General features: G+C 33.7%; 2 protein-coding genes across 3 annotated transcripts; both read right to left on the reverse strand.

Annotated features, from left to right (window-relative positions):
- Nucleotides 1–612: 612 nt before the first annotated feature.
- LOC110631769 (ATP-dependent zinc metalloprotease FTSH 4, mitochondrial) lies at nt 613–6,221 on the reverse strand. The gene is made up of 7 exons (XM_021779726.2): nt 5,910–6,221; nt 4,822–4,909; nt 4,172–4,435; nt 3,755–3,991; nt 3,518–3,642; nt 2,200–2,676; nt 613–1,766 (listed from the first exon to the last, which is right to left on the reverse strand). The coding sequence occupies exons 1-7, from the start codon at nt 5,934–5,936 to the stop codon at nt 834–836; spliced, it is 2,151 nt and encodes a 716-aa protein (XP_021635418.1). The 5' UTR covers nt 5,937–6,221; the 3' UTR covers nt 613–833.
- Nucleotides 6,222–9,097: 2,876 nt separating this feature from the next.
- Nucleotides 9,098–12,135, reverse strand: LOC110631770 (protein indeterminate-domain 7). 2 transcript variants are annotated; one of them, XM_021779727.2, is made up of 3 exons: nt 11,309–12,135; nt 10,801–11,197; nt 9,098–10,383 (listed from the first exon to the last, which is right to left on the reverse strand). In XM_021779727.2, exons 1-3 carry the CDS (start codon nt 11,487–11,489, stop codon nt 9,339–9,341), a joined length of 1,623 nt encoding a protein of 540 aa, XP_021635419.2. In that variant the 5' UTR covers nt 11,490–12,135; the 3' UTR covers nt 9,098–9,338. The 2 variants fall into 2 exon arrangements, with proteins under 2 accessions (XP_021635419.2, XP_058001828.1); XM_058145845.1 differs by having other exon boundaries at nt 10,801–11,200; nt 11,309–12,076.
- Nucleotides 12,136–13,970: the final 1,835 nt, after the last annotated feature.

Genomic DNA, 13,970 nt, shown 5'->3' on the forward strand with positions numbered 1-13,970 from the left:
ATTAATGATAAAAGTTGAAAAAAAATAGAAAAAATGATCAAAAGTGTATAACGAAATTAAATTAAAATTTAGAAGCTAACGAATTATACCACTTACGTTTTCCAAAACTAATCATGTTTTGCCTTGGTTACCCAGGATTTTCAGGTTTTTGTGTTAATAATTTTCTTTTTCAATTTTGCTCATCTTAGTGAAAATTAAAGACGTTGAATAAAACATTTGGTAGTTTAATTTTTACTACAAGAAATTAATTAACATTTTGCTATAAACCAAAAACTCACGATTTAACAGAATTAATCAAACTCGTCGCTAATAATACCATATAGTATTATTTATCATATTATTTTACATTTGGTGCAATACACATTGGCATACTTACTGGTTTTAAAATAAACCACAATCATCTTGTCATTATGAGTTAAAGATTCAATTTTTCATTTTTCTACCATGCGCACAGATATGGTTTGTCATAAATATACAATGTATAACCAGAACAAAACGTGAGAAAATCTTTGATAATTTGTCCCTAACTTTTAACATTATTGCAACCGTATCAGTAAAATCCATAGATCTAATGAGGGAAAAAAAAATGAAACTAAGATCAAATTACAAAAAAAAAAAAAAAAAAGCATTGAATGGATACCAATGCACTTCTAATTAGGCATAGTCACGTTACTGTCACTAATTCTTACAGCCTGTGATCAACTCAAGACTCGCAGAAATACAAAATAAAATTCAATGCCTTGAGCACGTAACTCCTTGTAAGTCAAATCACTATATGCATATTGAATTCAATAAATGGCCAATTGGCAAGCGGCCTTGCAATCCTCTTTCTGCTAAGATCCAACAGGAGCAATGCCTTTAGCTTTGGCTGCTGCAGTTGCGGCAGCAGCGGCAGCTGCTGCTGCTGCAGCTGCAGATGCTGCTGGATTAGGCGTTGACGGAGGCACTGGGTTGGACTGTGAACTGCCCTGTTGTGCAACCATCTGCTGCTGTTGTTGCTGATGTTGTTGCTGTGAGTTTACTTGGGCAAGCAGAGCCTTGATTTGACTTCCTGTGAGTGTTTCATGCTCAATCAAAGCATTAGCAAGTGCATGAAGCTCCTTGTTATGGGTGGTAAGGATGGTCTTTGCATTGTTGTAAGCCCTTTCCAGGAAATTCTTCACTTCTTTCTCAATGAGAAGTCTAGTCTCAGTACTCATGCTCTTCCCATTGTCATCATAATTGTGCGTGACAACCCCAACTTCTCTGCTCATGCCATACTTGGTAACCATGGCTCTTGCAAGATTAGTTGCCTGTTGGAGATCAGAAGATGCCCCTGAGGTAACTTCATTTTCTCCAAAGATGAGCTCCTCTGCAACTCGCCCTCCCATGCAAATATCAAGCCGAGCAAGCATCTGCTTGCGGGAGATACTTGTCTCGTCCTTGTCAGGCAATTGGGCAACCATGCCAAGAGACATACCTCTGGGAACTATTGTTGCCTTGTGAACTGGCAGAGCTCCATCAGTATGAATGGCCACAAGGGCATGCCCACCCTCATGAAAAGCAGTTAGCCTTCGCGACTCATCAGAAATTACAGCCGACTTGCGTTCACTTCCCATCATGATCTTATCCTTTGCATATTCTAGATCAGCCATCGTCACTGCTTTAGCACCATCCATTGCAGCTTTGAGAGCAGCAATATTGACCAAGTTTGCAAGATCAGCACCTGAGAACCCAGGAGTCCCTCTAGCAATGATCATCAAATCAACATCATCTGCCTTCAACACCTGTAATCCCACAATGAATGGTCTGATGTGATTGATGACAACAATAACACCGAAAGAGAGATTTCATGATAATGGAAACTAATGAACCGTTGCTACATAATAATAATAATAATAATAATAATAATAATTTGGAAATAAAGACTGTCACTCGGCCCAACCCATTCAGAACCACAGTGCAAGTGCCATTAAAGTCTAGGCCAAAAATGATCCTTATATGATTTTCATACCTAACGAAGTTACTACAGTGACAGCAATACTATCATCAAATAATAGCAGGTAATGTGAGTAATACAATTGTGCATGTATGCGCACATATGCTGTACTATAAATGCATATCAGGAAAAGCTTAAAATGAGTATTTCATAATCTATTGCCAATCCCAGGTCACACATTCTTAAGACATTAATTTTCTTTCCAAGAGGAAAAATAATACCTTTGACATGTGGGACTCCAAAATCTGACGCCTTCCTTCAACATCTGGATTAGGGACAACAATGTGGCGATCAAACCGTCCAGGTCTCACCAGGGCCTTGTCTAGTGATTCTGGAAAATTTGTTGCTGCAATTACAATAATCCCTTCATTTTGCTTAAAGCCATCCAATTCAACAAGTAATTGATTCAAAGTCATCTTCATGTATTGCTGATCCTTAGGGTTACGGCTTCCCCCTATAGCATCTATCTCATCGATAAATATTATACAAGGAGAACGTTTCTTAGCAGCAGAAAAAAGATCCCTCACTCTCCGGGCTCCAACTCCAACAAACATCTCCTCAAACTCACTCCCACTGCATGAGAAGAAAGGAACCCCAGCTTCTCCAGCAATAGCTCTAGCTAACATAGTCTTACCAGTGCCAGGAGGGCCAACAAGTAGAACACCTTTTGGAAGCTTACCACCTAGACGAGTGAAGCGCTTTTACAAGGAAAACAAACAATCATTCAAGGGGGGAAAAATCCTTTCTGACATATAAAATTGACATGGTAAATTTATTAGCTATATAACATTTTAAGAAAATAAATAAATAAATAAAGCATTTTGGCAAGTAAGAAATAAAGGCCATTGTGAGTGTTGTTATACATTAACTCAATTGTCAAGGAAATTATAGTTCAAACTAGCCAGTGCATAAAGCCAGACAATTAGGAAAGTTCAAACTTTAATCTAGAACCTAAAAATTGACAATATTTTTTCAATAACAACAATAACAATGCAACAACAACAACAACAAAGCCTTAATCCCCAACTAGTTGGGTCGTTTATATGGATTCTTTTTCACCATTCAGCTTTGTTAGACATCAGGTCCAAATCAATATCCAAAACTTGTAAATCCTTTGATACTACTTCTCTCCACATCATCTTAGGCCTTTCTCTTCCCTTGTCACTCATTTCCCTATTAACTTATTACACTTCCTTACTGAGCCATTTGCTTCTCTACGTTGCACTCAACTAAACCATATTAAACAACCCTCTCTAATTTTATCTCTAATATATCCTACATACAATCTCTGGTAGATGTTGTCAAATAGAAACAACAACAATGTTGGGCATAAAGCAGACAGATCATAGAGTCAATTATTGAAGATTCAAATTAGCAATGGCAATGTTATAAACACCAAAAGATGTGCAGTTTTACAATCACATTATATTCTTTCTTTAAAACTTAATATCTGAATCACTTATATGCCCAAGGACTGGGGTTTCCACCATTGAATGTATGGAGAGCTGATTATTGAACAAAATCACATAAGGAGAATACCTTTGGATCTCGAAGATAATGGACAATTTCCTCTAGCTCCGCCTTTGCCTCATCAACACCCTTTACATCACTAAATTTGGTGTTAGATTCCATGCTAGGTTGCACCTCTTCATGTAGGCCAAGTCCTGACACGTTGAAAATAGAAAATCAATGAAAAGACTTTTTCCACCAACTTAAGTTATATTAGAATCAAACAATAGGAGCACACAAAGCATCATGGAAGTAACATTATAATACCTTTACTGATTCCTCTGTCCTCAATAAGTGCCCCTACACCAGAAATCAACAGAAAGGCCAGGGCAATGGTACGAATAGTACGCCAGAGCTGCTCTTTAAAATGCCCTCCTTCTGTGGCCACCATATGAATGGGTGCATTAGCAGTTCCAAGAACAAAATCTTTCGTCGGTTTTCCCACGTTCTTGAAAGCAGAAAGACCCCCTATACTTTCTTCCTCCCTCATGGAATTAGCAATGCCTACAAATTTCAAATGCAGCTATTAAATGATAGTTCAAAAGCATCAAGATTCAAGAAATTATTACAAGTAATAAATAATGATAAAATAATGCATGGTCACTATCACAAATACATAAAGATATAGTTCACCAGAAGTATCAGCAAAAGTAATTAGAAAAAGAATTGCATTTCCATGCTCACCTCTCTGCAATGTCTTGAGCAACTCACTTTCATCCAGCCTATCAACTCTGACTAATGCCTTGATATATTCAGAAAGCGCTGAAGTGTTACTATGTAATGATGGCTGACTTTCAAATAGTCTTATTACCGCTTCGGGATCATTTCGGTGGTACAGTTCTTTAAGATGTGCAACTTCACTAGCTTCATCTGTATCACGCACTCTGCGAGCTAAATTACCGGCATAGCTCGACTTAAATCTCCTTTCAGCATTTAAAAGTCCATTCACTGCACCAAAAAGAAAGGGAAGAAAAGAAAGATAAATAAGGACTTAAATCCACATTTCACTTAATGCCTGCCAACACAATACCCAAAAGGATTATGGTTAATTGATTTCACAGATACAGATTCTATCAAGGCTCATATAATATAAGCATTTTAAATTCAATATGGAAACTAAGTAAATAAGTAAAATACAGGTTTTTACGAAATGAAACCAAGGAACGCAAAAGAAGCATGTATTTTCCATTGCTTACAGATTAGAAATATTGTTGTTAGAAAGGTGTGAGCAAAACGTGCATGCATAACACCCTATAGGTACACTGATACAGTGGCTTGACTAAACTAAAACTTATAAGCAAATGAATGAATTAATGATATCATAGATAACACACCTGCATCACCTCCACGCTTGATAACAGGAAAGTAGGACCTGACAAACAAATTTTTGTACAGTCCTGATTCTGATTGATGCCTTGAAACCTGTTGCAACATGAACAAGGAATTCAAGAAAACCAATAAAGCAAGAACAGATCGGTGTTCACTACATAAAAACTTTCCCTAATGAGGGAAAAGGAGGAAGGAGAGCGAAGCGAACCATATTTCCTAAAGCAAGAACAGAGTTTTTTTTTTTTTTGGCGCCTGCAAGGTTGGTGGGGGATGCATTAAAAGCACTCTGTTCCACACATGTAATCTCATGTGCATGTATATGCATGCACAATAATTTATTAATTTGTATCAGACGTTATGCTATCAGTCCTGAAAACCTGGCTATAGTGGCAAATACTCACAATTCGCAAACCATCAGACACAAAAGCATTACTTGCAAGGAAGCAATAATCAATGATATGAAACATTTTAATTTCCTTTTGTAGGGCAATTAGATTATCAAACACCAACTTTCCCTTCCTTCTCTATGTACGGTTTCGTGACAAGAAACTCATAATTTTAGCCTGATAAATAAGACAGACTAAAATCTCTCCGTTTCGCTAAACAGATTCCAACATAGTATACCCATTTATTTATAAAGTGCAATTGCCCAAAAGCCTCAAAATCAGACGCCAAAGACAACTTCTTTCCTCGATACCTCTGCTTATACTAGCCAATTATTCACAGAAACAAAAGCATGATACAGACAATTGAGCCAGAGACAACTGCTTTCCTTTGGATAAAAAGAAAAGATAAAAAAATTAATACCAATCAGAGATGCGCCTCCTGATTTTATTTCCCATTTCTTGCCTCAACACGAAACAAAAGACAGAGCCTTGGCACATATTCATGGAGCTGTGCCTCAGCATAAATAGCCCCTTTGACTCAAGGTCCGTCAAGTATCAAACTCCAGAATCCAGGAAACTCAAGAGGATATTAAAGTTAGGGCTTTTTGAAAACCCCAAAATATAATTTTAAGAAACTAATAATCTACCACCGAAACATAATACTAAACCTTTAACCAAGTAATCTGAGACATTAAGCAGTAACTGACCTGCGTGATTAGGTGCCTCCAAGCCATGACCTGGTTAGGGACCAAAGAGGTCTGATCCTCTATGCGTCGTTAGCTCCTGTGAGTGTCAGAAGATTCGGGTATGTTTGGATAGCGAGAAAAGGAAGGAAAATGATAAGGTGTGAGGGTGCAAGGAGAGAGAGGTGTGGAGAGGTAGGCTATGGAATTGTGCAGTGGGAAAGTAAGACCGAAAGAGTTTCAATTTGGGAAAAAAAATCCGATTTCCATTAAAACAGCAACGTGGTCGTCTGCCTGGCTTTAGGTTGTTCGCTTCACATCTCTGAATTGCGTTGATGGTAAATTCCTCTTTTGCCCATCGATAACACAATTGAGTTTTTATAAAATAATAATAATAATAAAAAAAATCACTTCAAAAAACAATACTAAAATAAATATAAAAAAAACCACTACTTGTCAAGGTTTTATTACCTCTATTAGTGATTATCATATGTAATTAGTTAATTTTATAAATTTTTTTTTAAAAATTATTAAATTTTAACTTTTTTTATAAAAATTATTAAATTATTAATAATTATTAATTAAATAATTTTATTTATAAAATAATTAATAAGTTAATAGATTAACTTGAATAATTTTAATTTTTATTTATAAATTAAATTAAAATTAAATGAATTTTATAAAAAAATTAAAAATTAATTATTTTTATAAAAATATTTATTCTTTTCATAATTTTAATTTTATGTTCACACGAAAAAAAAATATACAGAATAATTACTTTTTCCATTACTTGTGCCTTTTTTTTCAACTTTTTATTTTTAAATTTATTATATTAATTTTCTTAATTAATTTACTTTAAATATTAAAAATAAAGAAAAAAAATAAGTGTATTCCCTAAAAAAAAATTTGAAACAAGTGTTTCTTCAAAGTTAATCTCACTTTTATTTATTAAATTAAGATTATTTTTTAAATTAATATTTATCGTCTCTCGATACAAGTAAGAGAAAATAAATTGAGTTCTATTTAAAAATATTTTAAAAGTAATAAAATTTTAATTATTTTTTAGCACCGTCGTTCAACTTCAAATTCTTTTTTAAAATTCTTTTGATTTTAATTTAAGTAAATTTATTTGATTTTAATTCTCTCTCCCTCACACACACACACAATTACAAGTTTATGCTCATGACTCTCATGTTTCCTCTCATCTTTCACTCTCATCTTTCACTTGACGCTGAGACATAAGGAGAGTGCTCTCATCTTCATCTCATTGCCATTGCATCATCCGAGGAGAAAGAAATCGACACCATCGATCGACTGGTTCATATTTTTCTCTATTCTGCTCTCAACCTGTGAGTCAGTAGCTTCAATTCCAATTTCACGCCATTTTCCTCAGCTCACACTAGTGCTTAAGCATCTCTTCGATCAGACTCATCTGCAAATAGGTCATCAATTCAACACCAAATTTCAAAGCTTCGGTTTACAACTCCATCAACTACTCTCTTACCGATAACTCCTTACTTCTATGCAAACCTTCAACCTAAGTGTACTCTCACAGAGACTCAACCTCACTCCCCACATGGCAGAGTCACACGTACCTCTCCATCCTCTCGATCACACTGCTCAACTCAGTGGCAAAGCCACATTACATTGAGTTCAACTTTATAAAAAAAAAAAAAAAAAAATTAAAATTATATATTATATAAATATTTTCAATAATTTTAAAAAATAAATTTCATTGAAATTATTGAAAAATATAAATTGGGGTCAATTTTATATTTTGAATTTATATATATAGAAGAGTTTAATTTTAAAAGTTTTGTATAATTGTATAAGTCATTTACGTAATTTTCTAATCTTTTAAATAATATATAATGATTTGAGATATAAATAAACATATTTTATATTTAAGTATTAGTAGGTAGCATAAAAAAGGAAAGAAATATTTTTAATGTGTAATATTATTTTAATATTTTGATGTACTAAATAATTGTAAAATATTTTTATATTAATTTTTTATTTATAATTTATTAATTTATTTCAAATTTTAATGGTGGTAAAAATTTAATATTCTATATTCTATATTATTTTACAAATTTATTATTATTATTATTATTATTATTATTATTATTATTATTATTATTATTATTATTATTATTATTATTATTATTATTATTATTATTATTATTATTATTATTATTATTATTATGTTTTCAAAAATATTTTCATAGATATAATGCCATAAAATTTAAACATCAAACATCATACATTTTTCTAACACAAGTTGAAATTATTTATAATGATGTTAGTAGATAATAACGATTATATATTGCTTTGTAAGGTGAAATATGAGATTACAATGAGAATTTATTATTTTTTATTACTTATAATAATATCTTCATATCGTGCACAATTATATCCCATTCAAACAATAATACAATAAACAAATTAATCTTTACAACATCAATTCATTAGCAAGATTTCGATAGATTTTGGTGGAAATATTTGTCTTACGTTGAGAAAATACAAAGATCAAAGGATTTTTTAAGTGGTTGAGTTGTAACATTAACTTTATTAATTATTTTGATGTGTAAAATTAATACATAATTTTTTCAGTACTCTTTTTGAATTTAACAGATTTATATAAGCTTTCAATTTATTTTTCTTGTTAATCACACTTTATATTTTCAAGTAGTATAAATTTCAATTCAAATTCACTCAAGCTCTCATGTTCTTTTATTGCACATATTTGCTCTCAAAACACATTCTTTACATTTTCAAACATAGAGATTTAAGCAAGGAATCAATTTTTTTAATTGATGCAAGGAATCAATTTACTTTTTCATTCATCCAAATGCACAATAATTTATTTTTTTAAGAGCACTAAGTTTACATTCTTGCAAACACCCAATTTACAATTTTTAGAAATTGTGATACTATAGAAAAGCTTAACAAAACGTATTTTAGCAGAGTTAAGAAATCTGAAGAAAATTAAATTTAGCTCTAATTAATTTAATTAAAAATCAGTTCACATTGAGATTTTAGCGTCTCTAATATACCTGCAATCCATTCACACATAAAGAAAAAAAAAAAAAGGCTATATACAGCTTTTTGAAATGTTTAGTTGGTCAAAAATACAGTTAATGCGTAAACAAATATATATCTTAAGATAACATGAGAAAACAAGCAGTAGAAGCCGGGAAAAGAATGAACAATTGCTTACATATTGGTGGCTGAAAATTTTATTATAGAGAGAGATGAACAGAATATTCTGAAGTACAAACGTCAAATAAATTATAGTAAAATACGACCAAAACTGAAAAGTAAGAATCAAAACCCAAGGGAAACTGTAGAGCACTATTTGCTTGTCCATACAATTGCCATAGAATTATTTGCCTGTCGAAATTCTCCAAGAAGAAGAAGAAGATGGAATGAAGAAGAAAGAACCATGAATTGCTAACCTTGCCAGGGTGCTTGGTTTTGGTTCTGCTGCCCATAAGTTGAGGAAGAATTTATGTGGCGGCCTAGGCCAGCTAGATTGAAAAAGTCTTTGTGGGAAAATGCTTTGAGACCCAAGAAATCTCGCGTCAAGCCATCATTGCCACCTCCATGACCATGACGGCCGCCACCACCAGGAGCAGTAGCAGTTACAGTTTTATCTTCACGGTCCTTTCTGCTACTAATCTGGGATTCTGTTGATTTGGAATTGGAGTGAGTTTCTTGAAAATTATTACCATTTCTTTTTGGATTTAACATTCCATTGAAATCCTCATCAAAAGATGACCCATCAAAACCACTTGTAGGAGACAATGAACTCATGATATCAAGAACGAGAGAAGAAGGCCCTATGATGTCAGAGGTGGCAGCAGCTTTATTCCCAACTGATGCCAAGTCATAACCAAACCCACTTTCCGTGTCTTCGCGTGAGGACAAACCTAGTCCAGAACCAGCTGTAGACGTAGATATCGATGTGTAACTGAAGCCAGATGTGGTTGCAGACATGTGAGCTTGGTGGGGTCTGAGCATAACAGCTGCAGAAGCAGAAGCAGGAGATGGCGAAGGCTTGCTCATAGTCACACCCATTTGTGCTGCTTTTTGCAGCAATGCAGTTGCAGACGTGTGAGGGGAGGATGTGGGGGTATGGAAGGGAGGGAGAATAAGATTAGGGTTAGGACTAGGGTTTTCATGTTGTAGAAATGGCTGATCTAAATTTGCTGGAAATAATAATGATGAGATATTGATTTGTGGTGGACCTGGATCAGCTTCCCCTACGGGCTGGCAGGCTAACCATGGTGGGACATTACTATCTGGTTTTGTATTAAAAAGATGGTGGCTTTCTTTCTCTCTTTTCACCGATAGGCCTTGCAAATTGATCATATGAGAAGCGGAGGAGCTAGGCTGTTGATGAGAAGAGAGAAGTGGGTGGTTCAATGTGATGGCTCTTGCACTCTCTTCTGCTAATGCATCACAGAAGGCTCTGTGGGTGATGAAACTGTCCCTCCTGCAATTAGACCAGCAGATAAAAACAAAAGTCTATAATATCAAAATGGCATTTGCTCACAGTGTACAAGTACCCTTATCTTTCTCTCTAATTTTCTTGTGTCAACTTTTTGTATTTTCTTCCTTTTCATATCCCCAAGGATCGATAAAGAAATAGCAGATAATATCAACCATTTTTCTAATATTAAGCCCTCTAAGATAGCCATAAGAAATTTACAACTCCAAAAACTCTCTCTCTCCCTCTCCTCTTCCTATTGATCTCTTTGTCACACGGAGCATATATAAAGCATCATAGACAATAATTAATTAACTTAACAATCATGGAACTAGAAATGAAAGGAAGCCAAAGAAAATGTCTGATCACACTTCATTCTTGTCCTGAAAAAGAATTGTGTATATATTTATGTATTGATCTCACCTAGAGAAAAGGGTTCCACAATCACATCTATACTCTCTTGTGCCACAAATCTTGGAATGGGCTTTCCAGTCTGATTGAACAGCATAACGCTTTGAGCACTTTTCACACTTCCACTTCTTCTCACCATGCTTTCTGCAGAAGTGCTTCTTGATCCCTGTAAGGTCTCCGAGAGCCCTTGATGGGTCATGATGCACACATGCAGCTTCCGGGCACACATATACCTTCTTTCTCACCTCTTTGTTTGTTCTTTGCTTTAACTTCCATGGCAGGTTGTGCCCTCTTCTGTGAAGCTGAAGGTTCTGATCTCTCTGAAATCCTTTGTTACAGACATCACATATAAATCTGTTGGTTGCCAGTAGAGTTTTGGGAGACAAAGCTATCACTTCTGCATCTGGGTCTGCTTCAATCCCAATAAAAATAAAAACCCAGACGACAAAAATTAAAACTAATAAAAAAATATGAGTAGTTTGCAGCTAAGAAGACAGTAATGTTTGTATGAATTTCAAACCTGGGTTGCCTGGAAGACTTCTCCTCTTCTTTGGCGGTGGTGCTTGATTTGTTGAAGGAAAGGACTGTTGCAAGTACATAGTGCCAGCAGTTTCAATCCTGCTACCTGAAGAAGCACTTATTTCACCAGATGCAGAAGTCAAATTGGACAAGTTCTCATCCATTATCACTCCTTTCATCATCTTCCCATTTATTAAATTTACATGACTTTGTGGATGATGACAGCTACAGATCAACTTTTACATCTGGGACAAAATGTCCTAGGATCTGAGTGAAAACCCTAACTTAGGAAGGCTATAGTAAAAGTGGAAAGTGATAAAGCTAAGTGGGGAATCTGAATTCAGCTTCTTGTATAAATTTCACATCACTTGTAGTACTTCCTTTCATTATTCCCTCATCAGCCTTAAGCTTCTTGATGATTTTGCTTGTCTTTCCTTCAAACCCTTGAGAATGAAGGAGGCTCAAGCAGAACTTTTTTTTTTAAAAAAAAAAAGAAAAGAAAAAGGAAAGAGAAAGAAAATGGAAACAAGTTCCTAAATGGATTAATTATCATAAAATTCAAACCGTAAGAAGTCTAGTCTGCTTCATGTAAGTAATTTCTCAATCTGCTTGCTAGTTGCTAGCATCAAGAAGATTCAACAAAAGTCACAAAAATTTGTATAATTAAAATGGAATCTGGATCCTGAACAATGAAAGTAAGTGAAAATATGAAAGAGAGAGAGAGAGAGAGAGAGAGAGAGAGAGAGAGAGAGAGAGAGAGAGAGAGAAGAACGTATGGATGAGAAGGGATTCCTTTCCTTTGAAGCCCTCCATTCATCCAAAAAGCAAAACCCAAGCCAACAGTGTTTGTTCTGACATGCACTTTCTGTCTTATCCTTCGTTTCTTTCTAGTCCCAGAAAGTAATTAATTCCTTCTATGATATTATGGGTAGCTTTATCAAATAATTTCCCCTGCATTTGCAAAGTTTTAGGACTTTAAAAACCTTGTTTCGCTCACAGTCACAGTCACACCACCTTTACCTCCCCATGAAAAGTTTACATATAAAAAGCATATCAAAGTAAAAGGAAAGAGACTGTGCTTTTAAACACTAATTAAACACAGAGAGTGACATATCATATATGATTAAAGGCTTTGAATTAACATGGTGGGTAAAAGAGTTAAAAAGCAAAACCTCTTTCCTTTCTGCGCACTGCATGATTGGTGATCAGTTCCACCAGGAGACATGCTCTTGGGAATTTGTTTCTACAGTTTCTATATATATATACATACTCCAATTGCAACCTAACTCGAAAATTTTCTTACTGCAAAACAAATGACATATTTTATGAGGAGATTTGTGATAATAACAAAGGACATGTTGCTGATAAAGCAGCAATATTATAAGGAGTTCCAAAAAAATATTGAATTTAAGATTTGAGAGTTTTGCGTATCTTGTTCTTTTTATTATTATTTTTTTTTTTTATGCTGTTTGCGTGGATGTGAATATCTATATATAATTCTTTAATAAACAATTTTATTATTGTTAAAAGTTTTTTTTTTTAGTTTCATTAAAAAATGTTAAACCTGTTCTTTAATGGTTTTCACAATCAAAAGGTTAAAATGAATATATATATATATATATATATATATATATATATATATATATATATAGTAGGCTGATCATAAGCTAAATTATTAGATGTATCCGATGCATATACATCTTCACTCACAATGTAATGGGTCTCACTTTCCTAATTTTATGATACACCTTTCGGTGTACTATTTTTTAATATATGGAGTGTACCTAATAATTTACCCATCACCAATGCTGCTCAACCCATCACTAATTGTTTCACTTAGAGAGAGAGAGAGAGTGTGTGAGAGAGGGAGAGAAAGAGAGAGAGAGAGGTCTGCTCTTTGGCAAAATGGGTCATTTGGCAATAAGGATAAGAGAGATGTCGGTTAGGATTTCTTTTTTATAATTCGAAAAAATCTAAAAAGAATCCAAAGGAATGTATTGATTCAGATTTTTTTTTTCTTGTCTGAACTTTATGAAAATTTTGAACTTGTAATGTTTGTGCATTGTATGTCACATCTAATACATTTAATTGACCAAATAAAGTTAGCATATTCACATGACCCACAAAAAAAAAAAATCATGAGAACAAAAATGCCTAGCTCATAATACATCAAATTAAACATATTCCCTACTTGCTAGAAATATTAAAATTAATATTTAATTTAATTGAAACGAGAGGATGATTTGATTATTATAATTAACCAAATTAAAAATAAAATAAAATAAAATAAAATCCTACTCGATATTAAGACTGAATGCAAATAGTAGAGAGAGAAATTTTTTACCTAAACTCAATTCATTATAGATCTAAAATACAAACATATGAGATCTATATATTTAATAGGTAGGTTTCACCATATATATTATTTCTTGAGTCCATAATGAATCGAGTTCATATCCTCTTTATTAATTTCCATTAGAGTCGTGGATTAATGCTCATTGCTGCTAAATTTATGCAATAAGTGTAAAATATTCTCTCATAATCTGGCTAATTATTAGATATTCCAGAACACTAAAAAATAGTATATCCTTAAATATAATAAAATAATTTTTCCTTAATTACAGAGATGTGGAATCCATATTTTCAGAGAGAGAATATATGTG

The sequence above is a fragment of the Hevea brasiliensis genome, chromosome 4, assembly GCF_030052815.1.
Source record: "Hevea brasiliensis isolate MT/VB/25A 57/8 chromosome 4, ASM3005281v1, whole genome shotgun sequence".
NCBI classification, from domain to species: domain Eukaryota; kingdom Viridiplantae; phylum Streptophyta; class Magnoliopsida; order Malpighiales; family Euphorbiaceae; genus Hevea; species Hevea brasiliensis.

Coding starts and splice junctions, on each gene's coding strand:
- LOC110631769 (XM_021779726.2), bottom strand. CDS start 5,936: ATGGCTTGGAGGCACCTAATCACGCAG. Junction 4,436..4,821: donor CAAGCGTGGAGGTGATGCAG/GTGTGTTATCTA, acceptor TTTTTGGTGCAG/TGAATGGACTTTTAAATGCT. Junction 3,643..3,754: donor GGACAGAGGAATCAGTAAAG/GTATTATAATGT, acceptor TCAACGTGTCAG/GACTTGGCCTACATGAAGAG.
- LOC110631770 (XM_058145845.1), bottom strand. CDS start 11,489: ATGATGAAAGGAGTGATAATGGATGAGAACTTGTCCAATTTGACTTCT. Junction 11,201..11,308: donor AAGTCTTCCAGGCAACCCAG/GTTTGAAATTCA, acceptor TTGGGATTGAAG/CAGACCCAGATGCAGAAGTG. Junction 10,384..10,800: donor TGTGGAACCCTTTTCTCTAG/GTGAGATCAATA, acceptor GTCTAATTGCAG/GAGGGACAGTTTCATCACCC.